This window comes from Microcaecilia unicolor, chromosome 7 (genome assembly GCF_901765095.1).
Source record: "Microcaecilia unicolor chromosome 7, aMicUni1.1, whole genome shotgun sequence".
NCBI classification, from domain to species: Eukaryota; Metazoa; Chordata; class Amphibia; order Gymnophiona; family Siphonopidae; genus Microcaecilia; species Microcaecilia unicolor.
The window spans coordinates 221,676,178-221,701,476 of NC_044037.1; the positions used below are offsets into that span (position 1 = coordinate 221,676,178).

Here is a 25,299-nt window from a genome sequence, read left to right on the forward strand (position 1 = left end):
AGGATATTCACAATGAAGGACCACCTACACTTCCGGAAATCACTAAAAACTTACCTGTTCAAAAAGGCATATCCTACTGACCCAACTTAAATGCCTGAACCCTGCAACACAACGGATCCAAAGCTTGTACTGGACATAATTTAACTCTTCCTCCTTACGATTCCCTACTGTGTATGTAACACATGATCTTTATTCTTCCACAACATCACTCTGTATTTGTTCATACCGGTTTTGGCGATCGCCTTACGGTACTATGTAAGCCACATTGAGCCTGCAAATAGGTGGGAAAATGCGGGATACAAATGTAACAAATAAATAAATACGCATGAGACAGATTTGCAGGCACTACCTTCATTTTATATTCAAGTCTCTCTCGTACATGTTCATTGTGGATATCCTGAAAACCTGACTGGCTAGATATGTCCCAAGGACTGGGTTGAGAACACTGGTTTAGATACAACTCAAACGTCACACTATTAACTGATTGATGTGGAAAGCAGAAACTAATATCAGTAGAAACCTCAGATGTGTTTTAAGCACTACCCTATCTGAAAAAAACTGTATATTATGGGGAATATAGCATCTGAATATTGCTGACCCTGTGTACCACAGTGAGCCCTTCAGCCCTTAAGGCTGGCATCCACAGTCAGCACAGGGGAGCCAAAGAGATCCCTTTCAAGTCAAGAGTCCAACAAGCAAGGCTCCAGCAAGCCTGCGGCAAAAGGAACAGCCGGGCCTCAAACTCCTGAGAACTTGGGAACCAGTACAAAAAGAGAGCCTCTGCAGGGGACTCTCATGCACGCATGCCCATGGACCCACTTTCAGGTCACTACCATTGAGCTAAGGACCTGAACATAGTCACATGCCCTTGGGGTTTGCAAAGCATACAGATGGCTTAGCTGCGACTGGAGTTTGTACATCTACGCTTCTGTGAGAAACTCCTTATTTCAACAACTGATAGGGAAACAAAGGGCTCTTGATTTAGTTCACCATCCATCCCAAATTCTGAGCTCAATTATCTGGGAGGTGGCCATCTTGGACTCCTCCGCCAAGTCAGCCCTGATTAACTAATCATTGAGGTAGGAAGGCACTCTGATACCCTGGGAGTGTAGCTGAGCTGCCGCCGCCGCCACCACCACCACCACCACCACCACCATCACCTTAGAGAAGGTGCAAGGGGCTATCAAAAGCCTAAAAGGAAGGGCGCGGAACCAAAAATGCATCCCTAGGACATAGAAGCACAAGTAGCACTTGTGGGCCACACGAATAGGAATATGAAGTTAGGCCTCCAGATTCATGGTTGTTAGAAATTTGCCCTATCAGACTGAGGCAATGGCCAAGCACAGCATATCCATATGGGATCACAGCATCCAAATCACCATGTTGACACCTTGAAGGAGCCCGCCTTCTTTGGCACCACAAAACAGACTGAGTAGCATCCTCTTCCCTGCTCCTTGGGAGGCACCACCTTATAAGAATTTAAGAACATAGCCATTGCCATACTGGGTCAGACCAAAGGGTCATCAAGCCCACTATCCTGTGTCCACAGTGGCCAATCCAGCTCACAAATACCTGGCAAGATTCCAAACAGTAAAAACAGATTTTATGCTGCGCATCCCAGAATAAGCAGTGGACTATCCTAAATTCATATTAATAATGGCTTATGGACTTTTCTTGTAGGAATTTGTCCAAACCTTTTATAAACCCTGCCAAGCTAATGGTCCTGGAGTGCCACAAGGCAGGTTAGAATCATCCTGAGCAATGAAGTTTCAAAAAATTGGGGAGCTGCTATGAAGAGTCATGCCACATAGGCCTTGCAGTTGGATTCTAAATTGTGGATGACCATAAAGTCCAGATTAAATTAGCAACTATAATTTCCCTTAGCCTTCGATAAGAGTACACCAGGTTTGAGGGGAGGGGAGGAAGGGAGGTTTTTCAACTTGAAAACACTGATGCTTATTATTGTTCTTGTGTTTACTCATGCATTGTTCTTATAAAAATCATGATTTAAAAAAAAACCTGCTAAATTAACTGCTTTTTCCACATTCTCTGGCAATGAATTCCAGAATTTAATTACACTTTGGGTTAAGAAATATTTTCTCCGATTTGTTTTAAATTACTACTTATTAGCTTCACTATGTGTCCCCATCCTTGTATTTTTTGGAAAGCGTGAACAAGCAATTCACCTCCACCTATTCCAGTATTTTATAGGCCTCTATCGTATCTCCCCTCAGCTGTCTTCTCCAAACTGAAGAGCCCTAGCCTCTTTAGATCTTCCTCATAGAGAAGTCATCTATCTTATTCCCTTTATCATTTTGTTGCCCTTCTCTAATTCCACAAAAACAGAATCATTTTGAGATGCAGTTACCAAAACTGTACACAAAATTAGAGGTGCAGTCACACCATGGAGCGATACAAAGGCATTATAATATTCTCAGTTTTGTTCTCTATTCTTTTCTTAATTCCTAACGTTCTATTTGCTTTCTTAGCCGCTACTGGACACTGAGCAGAGGGTTTCAACGTATCAACCACCTAGATACTTTTTCTGGGCAGCGACTCCTACTGTGGAACCTTCCATCACATAGCTATAGTTTGGGTTCCTCTTCCCTATATGATTCACTTTACACTTCCTCACATGCCATCTGCCATTTGGATGCCCAGTCTCCCAGTCTCATAAGGTCCTTCTGCAATTTTTCACAATCTTCTTGTGACCCCAGATGGAGCAGCTGAAGAAGCATGTTGGCCACTGCCTTGCATTTTGTGAAGGAACTGCAAGGAGAGATCAACAAGGCTTCTGAAACAGAATACCAGATCCAAAGCATAGACTTGACTCTCCATTTCAAACACCCACTGGTCCAAGGTGCTACGGGATCACTCGTAGCAAAAGAAGAATAGTCTGCCACCCACTCAAACCAACGAGGGTTCCAGCACAGCCTCACTACACCCTTGGCCAAGGTTCATCAGAAGTGCTCGGCATCACCATCAGACCTTCACAGACCTCGAAAGAAATCTTGTTTGGACTGTCTCTCTGCCCCTGCCAGGACTCGAGGAGCTCGCCTGCCATGCCAGAAGCATCTGCCTCCTTTTCAGTGGCTCTTGCTCAGGCCCAAATGGCCAGAGTCTTCTGACGCACCAATGGGAGATGCGGTGGCCATGCCTCTCTCAAGTTCCCAATTTCTCCAGACCTTCCCCAAACAACAAGCACCACTTAAAAGGCACCGAACTCAGGCGTGCATGCTTTGGAAGAAGAATCCACCAACCAGCAGCAGATTCACAGTCATCCTGTGTCTGTTTTCTGTCTCCATATTGGAACCAAATGTGCCCCCCCCCCCCCAAAGCGCTCACATACATGATGCAGATGGGTGTCTTGCTCCGCCAAAGGATGAGCCCTTGGATCCGGCCGGAGACAGTGGAGTAAACCCCTCCTTCTCCAGAGGACAGCCGACCCACCCCCACTCTTCGCCTGGGAAGGCCGCCGTTCCCTGTAAGTTGAGCCTCCAGGTGCGGGCAGCCTACAGGGCTTCTGGAACAGGGGGCAGACAGGCCCCGCAAACAGTGGCGGTAGAGGAAGAAGCAGACAGCAGTCTAGGAGAATCAGTAGCAGGCAGTGGTCAAGGAGAGTCAGTAGCAGGCAGTGGTCGAGGCAGGCAGCGGTCAAGGAGAGTCAGTAGCAGGCAGTGGTCGAGGCAGGCAGCGGTCAAGGAGAGTCAGTAGCAGGCAGTGGTCGAGGCAGGCAGCGGTCAAGGAGAGTCAGTAGCAGGCAGTGGTCGAGGCAGGCAGCGGTCAAGGAGAGTCAGTAGCAGGCAGTGGTCGAGGCAGGCAGCGGTCAAGGAGAGTCAGTAGCAGGCAGTGGTCGAGGCAGGCAGTGGTCAAGGAGAATCAGTAGCAGGCAGAGGTCGAGGCAGGCAGCGGTCAAGGAGAGTCAGTAGCAGGCAGTGGTCAAGGCAGGCAAAGTCCGATAGCAAGGTACAGAGTTCCATCCAACGATGCGGAGCTCTCAGGAACGAGAAGCCGAAGCACTGGCTAGGAGGAGTAGTGCTCCTTAAGTAGTCCTCCTCATTAGCGCAGGGCCCCAGCTGGTGCTTCCTGCGATGAGTCTTCAGGTTACCAATCCGAGGTGACGCTAGTCACCGCTTCCCCTGCTTGTTCCCACAACCGGAAGAGACGCCAGCTATCCTCCGCCGGCGCCATGTTGCTGGGGTTCCATCCCGGAAGTGGAAAGCCGGCCATCGGCGGCAACGAGGCGAGAACAACCGGCGATCCTCTGTATCCGGACTAAAGGCAATGGCCGCCTCTCCCCACTGGCTGGCGATGGCCGGCCACCGGAGGACCTGCAGCGAAGGCCGGCCATCCCTGGCGGCCCCGGGCCCCATGGCCCACTGGTGCCAGCGGCGAGCAGGTGCATGTTGGTCCCGGCGGAAGACGGGACAATGGGAGTGGGAGTTCCCATAAGGAGGACTTTAGGGAGGCAAAGACTCTTGAAAGGCTATACCCCATATCGGTGGAGGAGACTGACATATTGGTGGATCACCAAGATAGATGCCTTCATCATAGCTATGATGATGGCGAGCTTCAAGCTGCCATTTGTGTAGGGCTGTGGAGTCGGTACTACAACAAACTTTCAAATCCTCACACATATACATATCTTTGCTCTGGATCTTCTGGTCAATATAACATTACCAGTATTTTCTTTAGATGCAGGACATATATATATTTTTTTTGTTTGTTTGGTTGGTTGGGGTTTTTTTTTTTTGGGGGGGGGTGGGGGGTTGTCCTGGATTTAAAAATACAAGTACTGGTAAGTTATATTGACCAGAAGATCCAGAGCAAAGATATATGTATAAAATGATACATCTACCATATAAAGTTGTAAGTTTTTATGTTGAAGCTGGAGTCAGTACATTTTTATCAACTCCACCCAAAATTGCTTCCAACTCCACAGTCCTGATCTGTGGCAGCTATGTGGCCTGAGCCATGCTGCGATGGCTGCAGCAGATCCCCAATTCCCCAAAGGTGACACCTTAGGAGTCCAGGGCTGCCTTCCTGATGGATGACCTCTGTGATCTGGTTTGTATTTCTTTACGTTCAGTAGCCTCAGTGGTCATGGCCAGGAGAAAACCATAGGGGAGAATCTCCTCCCAGAGCTCACCTCCATCACATAAAGGACAGAAGGAGCAGACAGCTGTGCTCAGCCACTGGCTCCCACAGGCAGTGCATTGCCAATATACACAAGCCTGCACTGCTCCACCTGGGCTGACTGCACCCAGGACTCACTGAATATCTGCCAACCCCCACCTGGCTCTTTTATGTGGAGCTCTCTCTATCTTTTTTGTTGTTGTTTGTTTTACCTTGTCTTTCCCTTTTTTTTTTTTTTAACTAACTTCAGTCTCCTGACAACAGGGGAATAAAGTTAGACCAAGTAGCCCAGCTAAATTAAAACCTAATTACTCAGGACTGCCTAGAGAACACAAGGGAGGTATACCCCCAAAGGGGTATGGGAGGTCAAGGGAGGGATAGGGGCCCCAGGGTGACCGAGCCATGTGACTCAGCAAGTTAGTACCCATGGGCGATGAACTGGGGCTCAGATCCATGGCTCCACACTCTACCAGGTCTGTACCATGAATCAGAAACTTGGGACCAGGCACATCATCCTGACCAACCTACCACCTTGCTGAAAGCAGAGAATGTACTAGAGTTTTCCACAGAGCACCAGCCCTTATACTGGTGATGTTACTGGGGAAATGTCAGTTTCTCTACCACCATCTGCTGGTAGGGAGGAAGGGGATACAACCAAGTTGTCGGGATGGTGTAGCTGGATAATAATGGTTTTCATCTTTGGTAAGTGCAATGAGCCGTCATTCATGAACTTCCTACTTCAAGGGTAAGGCACAGAGAGTACATTCCCAAACCTTATCAAATTAATACACTTATTTCTATCATGGTAACTATATGAATTCACTTCCTCCACAATATGCAAATCTATTTTATGCATATTCTTTGTGGCTAACCTGAAAATCCAACTGGCTGGATGTGTCCCAAGGTCTGGGTTTAGATCACCTGGTCTACAGGCACACACACCATAGCTTGCTTTACAGTCTGGTGTAAACATGCTTTGTCTAGTTAACAATACAAAGCAACAGGATCTCTCTCTCTCTCTCTGGGAGTTACAGACACTGACTCTACAGTATATCCAGCCAGCCTAAAGACCAAATGTCCAGAACCCAGGATTCAAGCCTGGAGATTCTGTGCAGCAGCACAATGCACTGCTACTGAGCTATCAGACCACACACTGACTCCATCAAATCAGAAACAAGGGAAGGCAACACACATGTAACAATAAGACGGCTCATTTTTATAAGCATCAAGGTTTATTGACCCAAGATGTAGATATTGACCAATGCAAAGCTGAAGTCAATATTTTTCTCAAAAGACAATAAATCATGATGTACACTAAAACAGAAGTCTAACTATATATTATGGACCTTTTAATTTTCCAGTTAAAACTTTCACTGTTTACTGAAATTACCCATTCTAAAAATGATTTGTTTCTCTAGGAAAATCTGTATGATTTAATGCTACTATTGTACTGCAGACCCTTTACATCAAAGTTCCAAGCTTCAATACAATACTAAAACCGTAAATTAATAAGCAAATATTGACTTTTCCAGAGGTTAACATTTGACAGGTAAATACTAACCAAGGTGAAGCAGAGGTTAATATTACCCTTGAGAAATAATAAATTCTACTGTTCAGTGAAACAGAATTTAGAACTGTACACTTTCCTCTAGAATATTTTAATTGCCAGTTCTTTCATAAAGGCATTTGACAAAGTACCTCATGAAAGACTCCAGAGGAAACTGGAGAGTCATGGGATAGGAAGTAAGGAGAAATTAGGTCCTACCTGCTAATTTGCTTTCCTTTAGTCCCTCCAGACCGGCCCAGAATGACCGATGGGTTGTGCACGCTTACCAGCAGGTGGAGACTGAGACGACTGATTTTGAGACAGTCAATAAGAGCCATGCTCAGCCCCTTGGAAACCTCTGTATTCACATGGCAAAGGAAAGAGACACTAAACATCTATGCACCAGTCGGTTCATACAGCCACCTACCAACAAAGAGACCTTGCTGGCCACTGTCAAAAAATTTTGACTACTCCAAACTGAGTCAGCAACATCAGTATGTGCCTATATGCAACTGCGTAGAAACGGTTGAATAATTGATCTCGTTGCGAAAATAGACATATCCATAGATATACTTTTTTTTTTTAATTTGTAAAAATTGTTGTTGGTGGGTTTTTTTTAATCAAACAACTCCCCACAGAGACAAGAGCGAATGCAACTAACACCAGTACAAAACCATCTCCAAGAACAAATCTGACACCGAATAGGGAGGGATCTGGGCCGGTCCGGAGGGACTAAAGGAAAGCAAATTAGCAGGCAGGACCTAATTTCTCCTACCTTAGCGTCCCTCCGGACCGGCCCAGAATGACTGATGGGAAGTACCAGAGCAGTAAACCACAGGCGGGACCAAATTAGAACCACTGCCAGATACCGGTAAATTAAAACCGAGACCTGACACACCTGGACATCTGTCCAACTATACCAAACAAGTAACAATGTCCAAGACAACCGAACACTAGTGTGCAGGCCTCTACGACTTGAGTCCTATATCCCGCCATACAACCTTGGCACACCAGTACACACCTGGAGACTCCATCTCTCTGAAAAAGTCCTTTATTGAATAACAATGTTTACTCACAGTTAACTGCAGATCAAAGGTTCTACCCCACTGGCACAGAGTTTCCGTGGTACTGAGATTAGCAGTAGCTCAGAGCTGGCAGAATGGTGTACAATGCCCTTTTTCAGCAACATGCAAGGTAAAAACTAAGTGCACTAACCAAGGGTAACACAAGAAAGGGTACTGAACTGTCTTACAAGATGGCAACTACCTCAAGACTAGAGAGAATAAAACAGGGGACGCTCTGACCCAGTAAGCAGGGGGGGGAACCCACCAATGGAAACAGAGCTTACCAACTGGCAACAGCTTAACCAATCATTAACAGTTCTAAACAGACAGGCAAGAGGAATCACATTGCCCTATGACTACACCCACCATAATGTATTGCTGATGTGACTCTGCAGTGAGCGTAACAGAAAAAGTGTCACACTCACCCCAGAAACACATCACAACCAAGGAAAGGCTATCAGAGGACAGAACAACTAGAGCTCAGTTCCCGCCATGTGGGCCGCTGAAAGAGCAACCAGATGAAATTCTGTCCAACTCATGAGCTGATCTGAGCACTACAATACAGAAACCTAGAATATGCCTCCTCAGAGTCACCAAAGAATGCTTCTGTCAGATGGAGACCTGAATCCTTTCAGAACGAGCAGAAGGAAGAAACTGTGCACCGAGACAGCAGGAAAAGACATGTCAAACACAGAACAATGGAAGCGAAAGATGACTCCGGAACTAAGCACTCTCCCCCTATTACGCAGAGGAAGTTACTACATAGACTGCCCTGCCAACCTTACCAACCTTCTCGAGGAATGAAGTGCCTGCAAAACCCCAGACAGGTCCTAGAAGAATAAGGACCGTAGACTGGAAATACTAAGGAATGACCAGACTTTCTGAAGAAAGACAGAAACTGGTACACAATGTTCTCAAGGGACCAAGCCACAGAAAGAAAGACAGCCCTGAGAGAGCATCTAGGCCCCCTAACTCGTCAATGAAATGGCTCTGAAGATAACAGGAGAGAAAAAAAGAGCACAAAGGAAGAAGAAGCAGAGCAAGAATAAACTAAGAGTGAAATCACAAAGAGTAAAGAAAGGAGACAAAAAAGGCAAACACTGTCACAAAAAGACCATACAATCTCAGAAAGATTTGCAAAGAGTCACTCAAGGAACAACCCGAAAGAAAAAAGCATGACCACCTGACTGAAAGGGAAACCAAGGTTATTCCCCCCAGCCCAAAACACTCACATAAATGTGGAACCGCAGAACAGCTGCGGACCAGTCCATGGATATAGGACAGATGTCCGAGGGATCCCAAACTAAGACAAAAGCCAAAGAAGTAGAGCGTTGACAAAAGCAAGCATCCGAGCTAAGCCAAGAGGAGAAGATCCTCAGTGTCTGAACAACGGGTCCATCAGCAATAAGGCAGAAGGTATCAAAAGGCTGTATGACCCAGCTGTTGGACCCAGAAAGCAGGGCTGTGGAGTCGGAGTCGTGGAGTCGGCAGCAATTTTGGGTACATTGAGTCGGAGTTGGAGTCGGCAAAAATGTACCGACTCCTCATACATTTGAATAAAGTACTTCTCTGCTGTGAATAAAGCTTAGTACCTAGTTGTTTCACTAGTGTGAAGTCCAGCTGAACTATTTTGCTGGAGAGCTTCCCTCTACTCAGTCTCCCTTTGCATTTACTGACCTGCTGTAGAGCACCTCCTCTCTGACCCCACAGTGAACTTAAGCTCCAAGAAAAGATCATTCAGCACACACAGATAAGGCAGCAGAGAGACTCCACCCAACTTCCTCTCTCTCTGCAAGAAGAGCTTTATATTTTAGTGGAAGTGGCACACCATTCACAATGGCAAAAAGAATATCAGGAAACATGACAAAGTCTGCTGTTTATGAACACTTTACAATATCAACAGATGGGAAACATTATGTATGTCAATGTATTATAGAAGATGATGATGGTGAAAAAGCATGTGATGCAAAAATTAGCAGTTTCAGTGGTTATGAAAAAAATGCACCTACAAGAGCATCAAATTTAAAAAGACACTTGCAGCGTTTCCATCCTAAAGTGTTAGAAGCTGTGAATGAGAAAGATAGCAATGAAAACATTCCATCTACTTCAGGGTCAATAAAAGATCAGAAATCTACTGGAGGCCAGACACAACTATCAAGATTTTTTACAGCTGACAAAGTTACTATAACAATGACACCAGAAAAATTCAAAAACCACATCATTGAAATAGCAGTAAAGAATAGTATACCACTATCTTTTTTTTCACAACCAGCCTTTTTAGGCTTAAATGGAGAAATGGCTAAAAAGCTTGGAGTGTCTCTGGAACGAGAAAGTATAAGGAAACTTATACTTGAAGAGGCCAAATGTAAGAAGGAAGAACTAAGAAAAAGTCTGAAGGGACGTTTTGTCTTTATTAAAATGGATGCATGCACACGTCACAGAGTCAATTATTTTGCAATTAATGTTAGATTTGCTGATGAAAACAAAAAAACAATAACCCGGACATTAGGAGTAAAGGACACTCAGGCACATCATACCAGTGAGTATCTGCAGAAGTTAGTGGAAGGTGTTTTAGAAGATTTTGAAATTAAAAAGGAACACATTCTATGTATTGTAACTGATAATGCTTCAAATATGTTAAGCACAATTGAAAAAATGAAGGAAGTTGATGAAGAAAGCAGCATACAAATATCAGAAGATGACAGTTCTGCAATTCAAGAAAGCTGTGAAAGTTTGGATGATATTGCTGAAGAAGCATCTAAGCTTATTATCATTCAACATATGCGTTGTGCTGTTCATACTCTGCAACTAGCAATAAGAGATGGATTGAAGGATCGTCATGCGGCTACACTAATTAGCAAGTTGAGGCAAGTAGCTGTTGCAGCCAAGTTCCCTAAAACAGATGCTATTCTGAAGAGACGTGCTGGAAAAGGAGCCATTTTGGATCAAGCAACGCGCTGGGGAAGCACTTACTTGATGATAAAGCGTTTGCTTGAACTAAAAGACTTTCTTGAAGAACTGGACAATGTAAATGTTTCATTAAAAGAAAACCAGTGGGCTCAAGTTACAGAATTAGAAAGGCTACTTTCTTACCCTTTTGCTGTTACCAAGAAGCTGCAATATGAAGATTTAACACCAGGTAAATTCTTCTTGGAATGGAAGGGCTTGATATATAACCTTAACAAAAGTGGGGGGTTAATTGCTGATGGCATTGTATCTCCAATGAGGAAAAGAGAGGAGCCCTTGCTGGATAATCAAATTCTCTTAGCTGCTATTTATGTTGATCCAATTAGCCTAATTTTGTTGAGCAGTGACCAAATTGCTACAGGAAAACAGGCACTCTGTGACATAGCAGTTCGCATGAAAGGGTTGCTACCTGAAACTCATAAACCACTGGATGAAGCTAAAGCTATAAATACTGGTGGTAATGGTAACTCAGGTTCATCCTCTTCAAATGAAGAAGAGAATTTTCAAGCCTATTTGGACAAAATGGAAGATTCAAAAGCAAAGCGATGTTGGTTAAGCATGGAAAAGCAACCTGTAAATATCCATATAAAGAAATTCATGCAAGAGTTTTTGAAAGGATTAAAAGAAGTGGAAAAGTTTGACCGCTCATCAAAACTGACTATAGAAGAAGCCATCATTGTTTATCCAGAGATTGTCAGTGATGCAGCTAGAACCGTAACAGCAATGCCACCCACCCAAGTCAGCGTTGAAAGACTGTTTTCAGCACTGAAAATAATCAAATCAGATTTAAGGGCTTCTATGAAGGAGGATCTGGCAGAAGCAATTCTGTTTCTAAGAACAATATATTAGTTCATTTTGGATTATGTTTAACAGCTATTCTACAGCTAAATATGCCAAGTTTAAATAATATATAAGTTGTTTTAGGTTTTCTAAATGTTTTTGGTTTATGTAGGTTAACTTTGATTTTGTTCTAATTTCCAAAGGATGTTGTTCTAGAATTTCCAAAGGATGTGGTTGTTCCAGATTTTTATACTTGCTAATGCTATGATGACTTTATACTTGATAAAAAAAACAATAACCATAACCCTTTTTTATGTGTGTTTTTTTTGTTTAAACTTTAGAATGAATGAATATTTATAGTTTCTTTAATAAATAAAATAAAAAGTCACAATGACATAGATTTTAAACCCAAAGATTAACATGCAGCCTTGCATGCTGCACTCTTTCAGTCAACATGCAAAAAAAAATACATATTAAAAACTGAGGAGTCGGAGGTACCATAAACTGAGGAGTCAGAGTCAGAGTCGAAGGATTTTTGTATCGACTCCACAGCCCTGCCAGAAAGAACTGTGGAGTTGCAGAACTACCAAACTATTGATACGAAGAACCACCGAATACGGTGTAGGAGATCAAACAGAAAACACGAGGAAAACCAGGAATTGTGTCTTACCATCCCCCAAGAAAAACCTAGAGGAATCTGTCTGTCCCACGAGAAGACTCACAACTGATCAAGACCGCCGATCTTGCCACTCTAACAGAGGAGAACAGACACACAGGGGCCTTCCTGACTGACCAGCACCGAGTTCCTGAAGAGGAGGCGGAACTCGTAATGTCGCAAGCAAATCACTTCAACCCTGGAACCACAACCGCCATCCCAGCCTAGCCAAGAGACTGGCAGCAGAGAGAAAAATGGGCTCCAGAAAATTCCCACTGGCAACCGAGAATTCAAGCAGCCAAGATGGGAAGTATAACAGAGTAAGGAAGACTGTCTGAAGCTAGGCGGAACTCCCTCCATCTCAACAACCGCTCAGTAGCAACAGAGCTGCTGGAGGGAAAACAGCCAAGATCTCAGGAGCAAAGCAATCCCTAAACTCCCAACTCCTGGAAAATAACAGATACAGGAAACCAACCGGCCTCCATAGAGAAAGAAAAACAGCAGACTACTCTGCGAATCTGACAGGAGGAAACCTGCAGAAATGCATAATATTGTATGTTGGGGAGTTAGCAACTCATTAGAAACCCACCAGGAAATTTGTAGGATTCCGAACAAAAGACAAATGATCAAGAATAGCCACCAAAAAAGTCTTACTGAGGGAATGAGAGATGGAAGTTAGTCCTGGTGCACCATTCCCATGCTGTAGGATCTCAGCTAGATAGGGTTAAACAGAGTCAAGGAAGAATGTAAGAGAAATGCTAAAGATAGCAACCATTGGCGAGGCTAAGCCATGCAGAACGCAATAACCGTCATAGGAGATAGTGAGGACTGCAGGCAGCATGCTGAGAAAGGCACCGTCAAACCTTTGAATAATTTAGACTTAGGATCTCAGAGAAGAACAACAACAAGAAAGCAGCTAGCTGCTTCAAATATTGAAAGAAATGAGGTCACCAAGGAGAAAAGATAATAAACAAGCAAGAGAAAGTGAATCAAAATCCACTAATGGCAATACACGCAAGCTGCGATAGCTAGCAAACCTGTGCCAACACCTAGGAAAAGGCTACTGATACACGAAGTATGAATAGAAACAAAAGTGGAAACCATGAGCCCACAAAAAAATGCTTTGGCTCAAAATTATAGTTATAAACCCCCTGCGAACTGCTGAGGAAAGACCACTGATAAACTGTAAACCATGATCTCAGAAGGATGGTTTGGTTAGAAAACTGTCAATGCAAAATACACATAACAGCAAGTAACAAACATTACAGAAATTTCTCGACTCATGGAATACAGGAGAAAAACCATCATATGGTTCCCCAAGGCTAAAAGAAGGTCCCCTGGGAATAGACCCACATAAACAGAAAAATACGAGAAACTGACATGCTGTCACAATCTCCCATGGACCTATATTGTACCTTTTCTAAAGTGTAAAAGTCATTTTTTTCTTTCTTTTTAAGAATGTGACAGGAGAATCATCCCCAAACCATCCACTGGAATACGAGGAACATAACAGCTCAATAGATAGTGCTTTGCTAACTAGCTCAGGAATGAGAGGAGATGAGCACCTAATGTAGCAGACCAGAGAAAGTAAGGAGATCTTCCACCAGTAAGGACCTTCTAAGCTCATGTCTCTTGCCAGGGCCTGGAAGATAGGCAAATCTGAGCAGGACATTTAAGGGTAATAGAATCCAAAGCCACTAGTAATGTTAAATTCCATAAGGAAGCTTGCCTATGGAATATCCAAAAGGAGCACTGGACTTACAAAGTTCCATAAGGGCTCATTTTCAAAGCACTTAAAACTTACACAGTTGGGTTACTACGGAACTTTGTAAGTCTTAAGTGCTTTGAAAATATGCCTCATAGTAACCTATGGAACTGTGTAAGTCTAAGTGCTTTGAAAATGAGCCCCACAGTATTGCAGCAGGAACAATAGAATGAATTTGAGCAAACCAGATGGACTTAATGGTCTTTATCCACCATCATATTCTGTTTCTATGAGAAGTACTGCACCTCATTTTCTAGGTTTCTTGAGAAATCTGGTTTCCAAGACACATTAGGTGGGTTTTTTCCTTTGATAATGCCATTTCACAGAATTCTGACAACCAGAATATAGGATTCTCATACTATGCTATTACTACTGTTGTTCATGTTAAATTTATAAATAATTTACATTAAAAGTTTCAATGTGGGGAATCTTTCCTCAACCTCTAAAGGACTTTATTGCACAAAGAGGCAATATATACTAGCATTTTTCTAAAAGACACAAAATGGGACATGCCCAAAAATATCTGCCTATACAGAGGTGGTTTTATTCCTGAAAACTATAAAATCTGAACATAGTTATGGTAAGACTGCTTTTTCTGTGGTCCTGTCTGCTCATTTAGCTATGAGGATACCAGCGCTGAATATTGCTGGTACTCACGTAACTGCTGGCTCCTCCCCGAGCCTGATTCCAAGGCCAGGTAGTGCCAACATTCAGTGGCACTGTATAGACAGCTCACTGAGCCACAGTTAAAAGTACAAGAGCCTAAATTGCTTTGTTTATCAGGCTCTATAAAATGTAATGGTTTATTTTCCAACTACTTAAGGGGTTATTTGAGAACACAAAAATATTAATCATGAAAGGGCCAATTTTAAAAGTGAGTGTCTCCTTTTAGGCAACCGACGCCGCAGACTGAAGCCTATTCTATAACAGCCTCTGGGCAGATGAACTCCATTAGAGAATGCTATCGTAACCCGGCATGTGCGTGACCACAATTACACCAGCCACGGACCTGAAATAAAAGTGGCCATATAAAGCATAACTGACAGCGTTCTGTAAGTTGACTGCATAAGTGGTAGCCCCACCTATGCCCCCACCCCATACTCCACAAATTACATTTATGAACTAAACCAGTTAAATGCGCTGTTACAGAATAGTGCCTAGTCTCCTTGCTGCAATTTATGAATGTATACTTACCTGAGAAAGTGCTCGTATTCTGTACATTTAAATGATTTCTTTTCTAATTGAATCAAATACATTTTATTTCCATAACACATATGGATTAACAAACCAAAAACAAAACAAACATTCCCCACAGTAACCATCATCAGTAGCACTCACATTCCCCCAGCTGTGAGAACATGGTCCCTATTTAGTAGACTCACCCCCACCTCACACAACCCCAGTGCCACCAGTTTCTCACTATAATCCTAACTCACTGCCTCCCCACAAGCTCGACCTTAACTCTCTTTCTACACTCAGCCCAACTACTCTCAAACCTATCACAGCTCTTTCAGTCCTCTTGCCACTACCAACAATGTTCACTATTAACATTAGCTGTGCAATGAAGCCAATGCCCGGTCCAGGTCACAAGTGTCCTAAAAGGTATGTAGACTTTATACTGTGGCTCTTCAAAAGTCCACATGATTAGGGATTTTTCCTCCAGAAATCTTTTTTTAAACCAACTATTCCAAATAAATAATTTTACCCAGGACCACATTATGACTTTTGTAGGCCCCAGGTACTTTTGCCTTTGAGGGCCCCTCCCTCGGTGGCATTTAATATATGACTCAGCTTTTTATTTGAATTGTATGTATATTTTATTTGTATTTGATTTGTTTGTACTTTATTCATTGTGCATATTTTCAAAGCTGAAAAGCAAGAAATGAAAAAACTTCTTTTTATTCTTTGATTTTAAAAAATCATTATGGTTTTTGGGGGCCCCAGGCACTGTGCCTATTGTACCTAATAGATAAGTCTGTTCTGCTTTTACCGCACCCTTTGGCGAAAAATTCCAGAGCTTAATTGTGCGCTGAGTGAAAAAATATTTTTTTCTGATTTGATTTAAATGGGCTACTTAGATTTGTGCCTACCGCCATGATTTTATAGACCTATTTCAGATTTCCTGTCACACATTTCTTCTGCAGATTGAAGAGCCCTTCCTCACAGGGTAAAGTTCCATCCCTACTAGTCCAGAGGCTGCACTGACTAGGGTTACCATATGTCCGGTTTTACCCAGACATGTCCTCTTTTTGAGGACATTGCGAGGCACCCGGGCAGGTTTTGTTAGCCTGCCTATTTGTCTAGGTTTGCGGACGAATGGGCAAGCGGGTCTCAGGGTATCTTATCCGCCCTTCCTTTACCTTATCATGCCCTAGTGGTCTAGTGGCCTCTTTCCTGCTCACCGCAGCTACAGACCTGTCTTGCTCCCGGCGTCACTTCAAAATGGCTGTCAAGAGATCAAGCAGGAAGGGTGGTGTGTGACAGGGGGCGGGATGATATTTTCTATCCTCTTTCTTCTCATGGCAAATATGGTAACCCTAGCACTGACAGCAAGCCTCTAAAGGTGATGAGGGAGAATTAAACTAGAGCAAAAAATGTTTTGGAAGGGCTGGGGACTGAGATATGGTTAGCGGGAGTGTGTTTATTGGGGGGAATTGGGTGTGGGATGATTGAGTTTGGGAGTGGGGATATGGGCTATGAGTCAAAGAGAAAAGAAACTTAATTTTAATTAAATGGTTGCTTGCCAGCAGCAGCCACTCTCTCAAACTGAAGGGGTTTATTTCTTTTCTAAAAGTGGACCCAACTTTCAAAACACTAAAGACCACTGATCTGAATTATCAACATGGCTAAATTTTCATGCACAATGCAGTGATTATATGTCTTATTTTCTGGACTCTTGTTTCTTGTTAAAAGATTGGGGGGGAGGGGGAAGCTGAAGATGTAGTCTTTTAAGATCAACCAACCCATTATGATTTTAGTCAATTAGTAGTAGTAGTCCCCTGTGCGGCCACTCCTTTGCTGTTCATCTTGTATTCATAAATTTATCAAGACACTCCTAGCATCTAGTTGTTAACTTCTCAAAGTTACTGCAATTTTCAACAGACGTTCCTCTTTGTTCTCAAACCAAGGGTAGAGCAATATTTCTCTAGAGTTCCCATGAAGGCAACGAGCTACCTCCGATGAAACTTAGCCCAACTGTCAAGATATTGGCACACTAACACACTAAAGGTGTATTGGGCCTTATTCTATAAAGGTTATACTCCTACAATTTATGCTCCTAAATTTAGGAGCATAATTTACGTTCCTAAATTTATGCTCCTAAATTAGGCACATACTTTTTGCTACAATACAGAGTATGCTCCTAATTTAAGAGCATACTTTTAGGAGCATAACCTTTAAAGAATAAAGACCATTACAGCGTGCGTCTTCTAACACCTAACACTAGGTGCCCAGTAAAGCAAGATTATGACAGTCTTATTTCACTACAAAACATCGGTGCAGCGCTGGAGAGGGTAGCTATGTGTTTTTAAAGAGAAACAATCAAACCAAAAATTACCTGCTATCTGAGAAACAAACGCGTCCGCTACAAGAGACATGTTTCCCGTCGCTGGAAAGAAAAAAAAAACCCCTTCTCGGGAAGCACAGCAGCAGGAAACGGGCACCTAAAATCTCTTATTTTTTCAACACTACTACAAGGTTAAACACCAAAACAGGAAGTACGCGACATAGAAGCTCTGTCAGCTGCGAATATACTTCCGCCTTCCAACCGCGTGCGGCCTGGCTGCCCAGTTACTATGGAGATGAGTGGGACCATGGAGGTTTGATTGAGAACAGCCGGCATGACGTCAAAAGGTTGAAGCCAATTAGGTTAGCTCTCGTTTCCCTTCCCCACGCAGGCGCGCCGCGCAGCTGTCTTTCAACGTACACACAAAAGCAAACAAATGCATGAGCTGCTGCATCTATGTTGTCGTTCTTTATTATTGGTACCATTTTCAAGCATACCAGCTTGTGGAGCATACGGATGTACACAAAGGAAGTATAATAACGGAATAACTTTTCATAGATAGAATAGTAATTTGTTGTAAATCGTAACCAGTTTGTCATTTGGAGGGGTTGGTTTTGGGAACACCCTAATGTGTTATATTCGTGCTGTGATTTTATTTTCTCCTTGTAAAAGGCCACTAAAACAGACGTCATGTTATGAGAATTAGGTATTCAACATTCAGAGTTTCTATCTATATATTTACTTATTTATGACATTTATATCCCACATTAAACATGAATTGGGTTGAAAGGGAGCAACTAAAATGATAGCGGGGATGGGACGACTTCCCAATGAAGAAAGACTAAGGAGGCTAAGGCTTTTCAGCTTGGAGAAGAGACGGCTGAGGGGAGACATGATAGAGTTATATAAAATAATGAGTGGAGTGGAACAGGTGAATCAGGGGCTTAGCCACGGGTGGGCCCAGGCCCACCCACTTTTGGTTCAGGCCCACCCAGCAGTGGAGGCAGCGGAGCGGAGGGAGCAGACTGAGCTCCGATCCCGCATCTGCCTCCCTCTCTCTCACGGCAGCATAGGCGCCCCGTATAAGAGGCTTGGGGAGAGCCCGCCACTGCCCCGCCCGCCGCCGCCGCCGCCGTACCTTTAAATATTACAGTTTTGCTGGAGTCGCGGGCAGCCGGCATTGAAGACATCGGCAGGCTTACGCCGGTTCCAGCAGCCTTCCCTTCCCTCGTTGCAAGTCGGATGATGGCTCTGCCCTCTTCTGACGTATTTCCTGTATCTACGAGGGCGGAGCCATCATCCGACTTGCAACGAGGGAAGGGAAGGCTGCTGGAACCGGCGTAAGCCTGCCGATGTCTTCAATGCCGGCTGCCCGCGACTCCAGCAAAACTATAATATTTAAAGGTGCGGAGGGGGGCAGGAAGGAAACAGGGCAGACGGGAGAGGAGGGTTGCTGCACATGGTGGAAGAAGGGGAGAGGAGGGTTGCTGGATGGAGGGAAGGGGAGAGGAGGGTTGCTGGACATGGTGGAAGAAGGGGAGAGGAGGGTTGCTGGATATGGTGGAAGAAGGGGCGAGGAGGGTTGCTGGATGGAGGGAACTACTACTACTACTACTACTTAGCATTTCTATAGCGCTGCCAGGGTTACGCAGCGCTGTACAAGTTTAAACACGGGGGAGGGACAGTCCCTGCTCAAGAGAGCTTACAATCTAACGGTAACAGACTACGTAGTCAGTGTAGGTAACAGGAATGGGGAAGGTGGTTAGGCGCCAAAAGCAAGGGAGAAGAGATGGGCCTTGAGTAAGGACTTGAAGATGGGCAGGGAGGGCACATGGCGTAAGGGCTCAGGAAGTCTGTTCCAGGCATAAGGTGCTGCGAGGCAGAAGGGGCGGAGTCTGGAGTTAGCGGTGGTGGAGAAGGGTACAGATAGGAGTGATTTGTCCTGAGAGCGGAGGTTACGGGTGGGAACATACGGGGAGAGGAGGGTAGAGAGGTAATGGGGGACAGCAGATTGAGTGCACTTGAAGGTCAATAGGAGAAGCTTGAACTGTGTATGGTAGTGGATTGGGAGCCAGTGAAGCGACTTGAGGAGAGGGGTGATATGAGAGTATCGGTTCACGCGGTAGATAAGACATGCGGCGGAATTTTGGACAGATTGAAGGGGGGATAGGTGGCTAAGCGGGAGGCCAGCGAGGAGAAGGTTGCAATAGTCAAGACGAGAGGTAACGAACGAGTGGACGAGGGTTCGGGTGGTCTGTTCAGAGAGGAATGGGCGAATTTTGCTAATATTATAGAGGAAGAAGCGATAGGTCTTAGCTGTCTGTTGGATATGGGCAGAGAAGGAGAGGGAGGAATCGAAGATGACTCCGAGATTGCGTGCTGAAGAGACGGGGAGGATGAGGGTGTTGTCAACAGAGACGGAAAGTGGGGGAAGAGGAGAAGAGGGTTTGGGTGGAAAGATAAGGAGCTCAGTCTTTGCCATGTTCAGTTTCAGATGCCGGTTGGACATCCAGGCAGCGATGTCGGAAAGGCAGGCTGAAACTTTGGCCTGGGTTTCAACTGTGATGTCGGGAGTGAAGAGGTAAAGCTGGGTGTCATCGGCATAGAGATGGTACTGGAAACCATGAGATGAGATCAACGAGCCTAGGGAAGAGGTGTATATTGAGAAGAGAAGTGGTCCAAGGACAGATCCTTGGGGAACCCCAACAGAGAGCGGGACGGGGGTGGAAGAGGAGCCATTAGAAGATACTCTGAAGGTGCGTTGGGAAAGATACGAGGAGAACCAGGAGAGGACGGAGCCCTGGAACCCAAATGAGGACAGTGTGTCAAGAAGTAAATTATGATTGATGGTGTCAAAGGCGGCGGATAGGTCGAGGAGGATGAGGATGGAGTAATGGCCTTTGGATTTGGCGAGGAACAGGTCATTGCAGACTTTAGAGAGTGCTGTTTCTGTCGAGTGTAGTGGGCGAAAGCCAGATTGAAGCGGGTCGAGGACAACCTGAGAGGAGAGGAAGTCAAGGCAACGGCTGTGGACAGCACGTTCAAGGGAAGGGGAGAGGAGGGTTGCTGTACATGGTGGAAGAAGGGGAGAGGAGGGTTGCTGGACATGGTGGAAGAAGGGGAGAGGAGGGTTGCTGGATATGGTGGAAGAAGGGGAGAGGAGGGTTGCTGGATGGAGGGAAGGGGAGATTAGGGTTGCTGGACATGGTGGAAGAAGGGGAGAGGAGGGTTGCTGGATATGGTGGAAGAAGGGGAGAGGAGGGTTGCTGGATGGAGGGAAGGGGAGAGGAGGGTTGCTGGACATGGTGGAAGAAGGGGAGAGGAGGGTTGCTGGATATAGTGGAAGAAGGGGAGAGGAGGGTTGCTGGATGGAGGGAAGGGGAGAGGAGGGTTGCTGCACATGGTGGAAGAAGGGGAGAGGAGGGTTGCTGGATGGAGGGATGGGGAGAGGAGGGTTGCTGGACATGGTGGAAGAAGGGGAGAGGAGGGTTGCTGGATATGGTGGAAGAAGGGGAGAGGATGGTTGCTGGATGGAGGGGAGAGGAGGGTTGCTGGACATGATGGAAGAAGGGGAGAGGAGGGTTGCTGGATATGGTGGAAGAAGGGGAGAGGAGGGTTGCTGGATGGAGGGAAGGGGAGAGGAGGGTTGCTGGACATGGTGGAAGAAGGGGAGGGGAGAGGAGGGTTGCTGGATGGAGGGCAGGGGAGAGGAGAGTTGCTGGACATGGGTGGATGGAGGGGAGGGTAGGGGGGAGAGGAGGGTTGCTGCACATGGAGGGGGAGGGAGGAGTGAGGAAGGAGATGAGATAACAGAAAAGGAAGAGAGTAGAAAAACTGCACATGGATGAAGAAAATAGGCAAAAGCTGGATCCACTGGACAGTCAAGTTTGCGGAGGATCCAGCTTTTACTTACGGATGTAGGACAAGAAATGAAGAAGAAAGGCGGAAAGTAAACAAATAAATGGAAAGGAAGCCCTGGAAACGGAGTTAAGAGGACAGATAGCAGCAGAATCGGATACTGGGCCAGCACAATCAGAAAAACAAAGTCACCAGACAACAAAGGTAGAAAAGATCATTTTATTTTCATTATGGTGTTTGGAATATGTCCACTTTGAGAATTAGGTGTTCAACATTAAAAGTTTATTTACTTATTTATGACATTTTATCCCACATTAAACATGAATTAGGATGTTTTGTGGCTCTACATGAAAATTGTGATATTATGATCCCTTATTTCAATATTGTTGACGGTCTGCATTTTCTGTATGGGTGGTATATTGGTGTATTAGGTTCTGCCCAGTGTAATATTTATGGTACAGTAAGGTTCTGAGTGTGTTTTTGCACAAAGTTTTGCATAGTGTTTTGCAGTTGAGCGATTGTGGTTAGTATATGCTTTGAGCAACCACTTTATTCTTTGACATATGATACATAGCTAATATCTAAATTTAATAAAAGGTATTAATTGTGACATTTATTTTTTTTTTTTTTTCTGTGTGTGATCAGACAATTATGGATTTAAGCTCCACCCCTGGCCCCACCCCTAACCCCGCCCCTTTAGCCTCCCCAAACAGTTGGGCCACCGACCGCCTATGCACGGCAGCGCTTCCCAAACGCTGCCCACCGCCGCCACGATCGCAGGATTTACCTCCCTCCGTCTTAGCACTCAGCAGCAGCGGTAGCGAATCATACACGCTGCCTCCTTCTAACCCGGAAGCGGCAGAGGAGACGCTTCCGGGTTAGAAGGAGGCAGCGTGTATGATTCGCTACCGCTGCTGCTGAGTGCTGGGACGGAGGGAGGTAGATCCTGCGATCGTGGCGGTGGTGAGCTGCATTTGGGAAGCGCTGCCGTGAGAGTGAGGGAGGCAGATGCGGGAACGGAGCTCAGCCTGCACTGTAAATTTTTTTTTGGGGGGGGGGAGAAGAGGGCTCCGGGCGGGCAGGTAGAATCGCAGGACATGGATGGGAGCGGGAGGGGCGAGAGGAGAATCGCTGATGGCTGGAGGGAGGGGACAGGGGAGAAAAGAGAATTGCTGGGTAGGGTATAGATGGATAGAGGGGGGCAGGGGCAAGAACAAAATTGCTGGGTATGGCTGGATAGGGGCAGGGCAGAGAGGAGAATTGCTGGGTATGGATGAATGGAGGGGGGCAGGGGAGGGAAGAGAATTGCTGGGGATGGATGAATGGAGGGGACAAGGGGAGAGAGAAGAGAATTGCTGGGTATGGATGGATAGAGGGGGGCAGGGGAGAGAAAAGAATTGCTAGGTATGGATGGCTGGAGGGGAGAGGAGAGTTGCTGGACATGCGTGGATGGAGGGGAGGAAAGAGGAGATAGGAAGGTTGCTGGACATGGGTGTATGAAGGGGAGGGCAGGGGAGAGGAGGGTTGCTGGACATGGATGGAAGAGAGGGAAGGGAGAGAGAAGAAATGCTGGACATGGATGGAGGGGATGGAAGAATGAGGAAGGAGATGAGATGAGGGAAAAGGAAGAGAGGAGAAAAACTGCACATGGATGAAGAAAATAGGCAGAAGCTGGATCCACTAGACAGTCAAGTCTGCAGAGGACCCAGCTTTTACTTATGGATATAGAGCAAGAAATGAAGTAGAAAGGAGGAAAGTAAAGAAATAAATGGAAAGGAAGCCCTGGAAACGGAGTTAAGAGGCCAGATAGCAGCAGAATCGGATACTGGGCCAGCATGATCAGAAAAACAGTCACCAGACAACAAAGGTAGAAAAAAATCATTTTATTTTCATTATAGTGTTTGGAATATGTCCACTTAGAGAGTCAGGTGCTCAACATTAAAAGTTTATATTTATTTACTTATTTATGGCATTTTATCCCACATTAAACATGAATTAAATTGGAACCTGGGACCATTTAATTTTTTTTCCCTGGAGACAGTAATGCATTGCCCCCCCCCCCCCCCCCCCCCCCCCCCCCAGGCTCTCTCCCCGGCTATAGCCAGCTCTGCAATTTTGAGGGGAGGTGCACAGGTGGATGGGGGGGTGCAGAGGTGGACCGGGGAGAGAGCCTGTTGTTAAACATTTACCAGCACACCACTGTCTAGTGCCCACCCATCCAACCTGTTGGCCCACCCAAAAATTGACTTCTGGCTACGCCACTGAGGTGAATGTGAAGCGTCTGTTCACGCTTTCCAAAAATACTAGGACTAGGGGGCATGCGATGAAACCACAGTGTAGTAAATTTAAAACAAATCGGAGAAAATGTTTCTTCACCCAACGCATAATTAAACTCTGGAATTCGTTGCCGGAGAACGTGGTGAAGGCAGTTAGCTTAGCAGAGTTTAAAAAGGGGTTAGACGGTTTCCTAAAGGACAAGTCCATAAACAACTACTAAATGGGAAGAATCCACAATTCCAGGAATAACATGTATAGAATGTTTGTACGTTTGGGAAGCTTGCCAGGTGCCCTTGGCCTGGATTGGCCGCTGTCATGGACGGGATGCTGGGCTCGATGGATCCTTGGTCTTTTCCCAGTGTGGCGTTACTTACGTACTTATTTAATTTTTTTTTCCTGTGCCTAGATCAAAAGAGAAATATGGTTTGTGCGAACTTGCTCCTTTTGTTTTGTGGAATGAAGTGGTATATTATAAAAATGCACTTAATATTATTTATTAGTACTATTTAAAAGAGAGATATTCAATAATGAGGGTAGAGTTACCCTTGTGCAGAAGTCCAGAGCCAGTTTAAATGTGCTAAAATTTTCCAGTTCTGTGATATATATTTATTTCTTCGTCTGTTTGGTTGTAAAAGGCATATCTGGAGGGTAACGGGGTGCTAATCTTTATCTTCCGGCTGTGTGTTTGTATATAGGTGAGTCACGGGAATATTGATGGCTCAGGGAAAGCAGTAGTAGAACAGATGGAGCTGAATGACATTTATGTTGTCCAAATGGTGATGCATAGCTTGATGGGATGTCCTCATTGTAAGACCAGATTAAATCATTTCTGAGGGGCCCCTTTACTAAGCCGCAGCGAAGTGAGTGCGCTGGGCCAGTTTTTACTGCGTCCTGGATAAAGGGCCTTTTTTAAGGGGCCAGAAAATGGACTTACGGCAAAATTAAAAACCAGCGCGCGCCTGAGAACTTACCTCCACCCACTGACTTAGCAGTAAGGTCTCACGCACTATTCAAGCAGTAGGCATGGATCCTCAGAAGCTTAGCGGAGATTGGGTGGCAGAGCCAGTGGGGGGAGGCGAGGCTGGTGGTTTGGAGGCGGGGCTAGTGCTGGGCAGACTTCTACGGTCTGTGCCCTGAAAATGGCAGATACAAATCAAGGTCAGGTAAAACAAAAAACTAACACATATGAATTTATCTTGTTGGGCAGACTGGATGGACTGTGCAGGTCTTTCTCTGCCATCATCTACTATGTTACTATGTAGTGCACCCACACTGCCGTCTACCACTGGATAAGTCGTCTACCGCCAGATAAGCGCCACATGGTAGAAAATATTTTCTACTGTGTCTTTTCGGCGCATGACAAATTCAGAATTACCATCTGGGGCACGCGGTAGCTGGGTGGTAATGATGATTTGTCATGAGCTTGTATAATTATGGTCTAGCCTTAAATCTATTAACTGGTTGATATTCAGCAGAAGTTAACCAAGTCGACATGAAGCTTCCTGATATGATTTGATAACAGCATTTTCTATGGCGCTACAAGGCATACACAGCGCTGCACAAACATAGAAGAAAGACAGTCCCTGCTCAAAGAGCTTACAATCTAATAGACAAAAAATAAATAAAGTAAGCAAATCAAATCAATTAATGTGAACGGGAAGGAAGAGAGGAGGGTAGGTGGAGGCGAGTGGTTACAAGTGGTTACGAGTCAAAAGCAATGTTAAAGAGGTGGGCTTTCAGTCTAGA

At 45.0% G+C, this 25,299-nt stretch overlaps 1 protein-coding gene across 1 annotated transcript in view; it reads right to left on the reverse strand.

The window, feature by feature from the left end:
* MTX2 (metaxin 2) overlaps positions 1-17,647 on the reverse strand; it is a 119,206-nt gene extending 101,559 nt beyond the window's left edge. The window contains exon 1 of the mRNA XM_030209235.1: positions 17,470-17,647. Within this exon, the coding sequence (XP_030065095.1) occupies positions 17,470-17,509 (40 nt within the window). The 5' untranslated portion in view covers positions 17,510-17,647. The remainder of the gene's footprint in view (positions 1-17,469) is intronic.
* Positions 17,648-25,299: the final 7,652 nt, after the last annotated feature.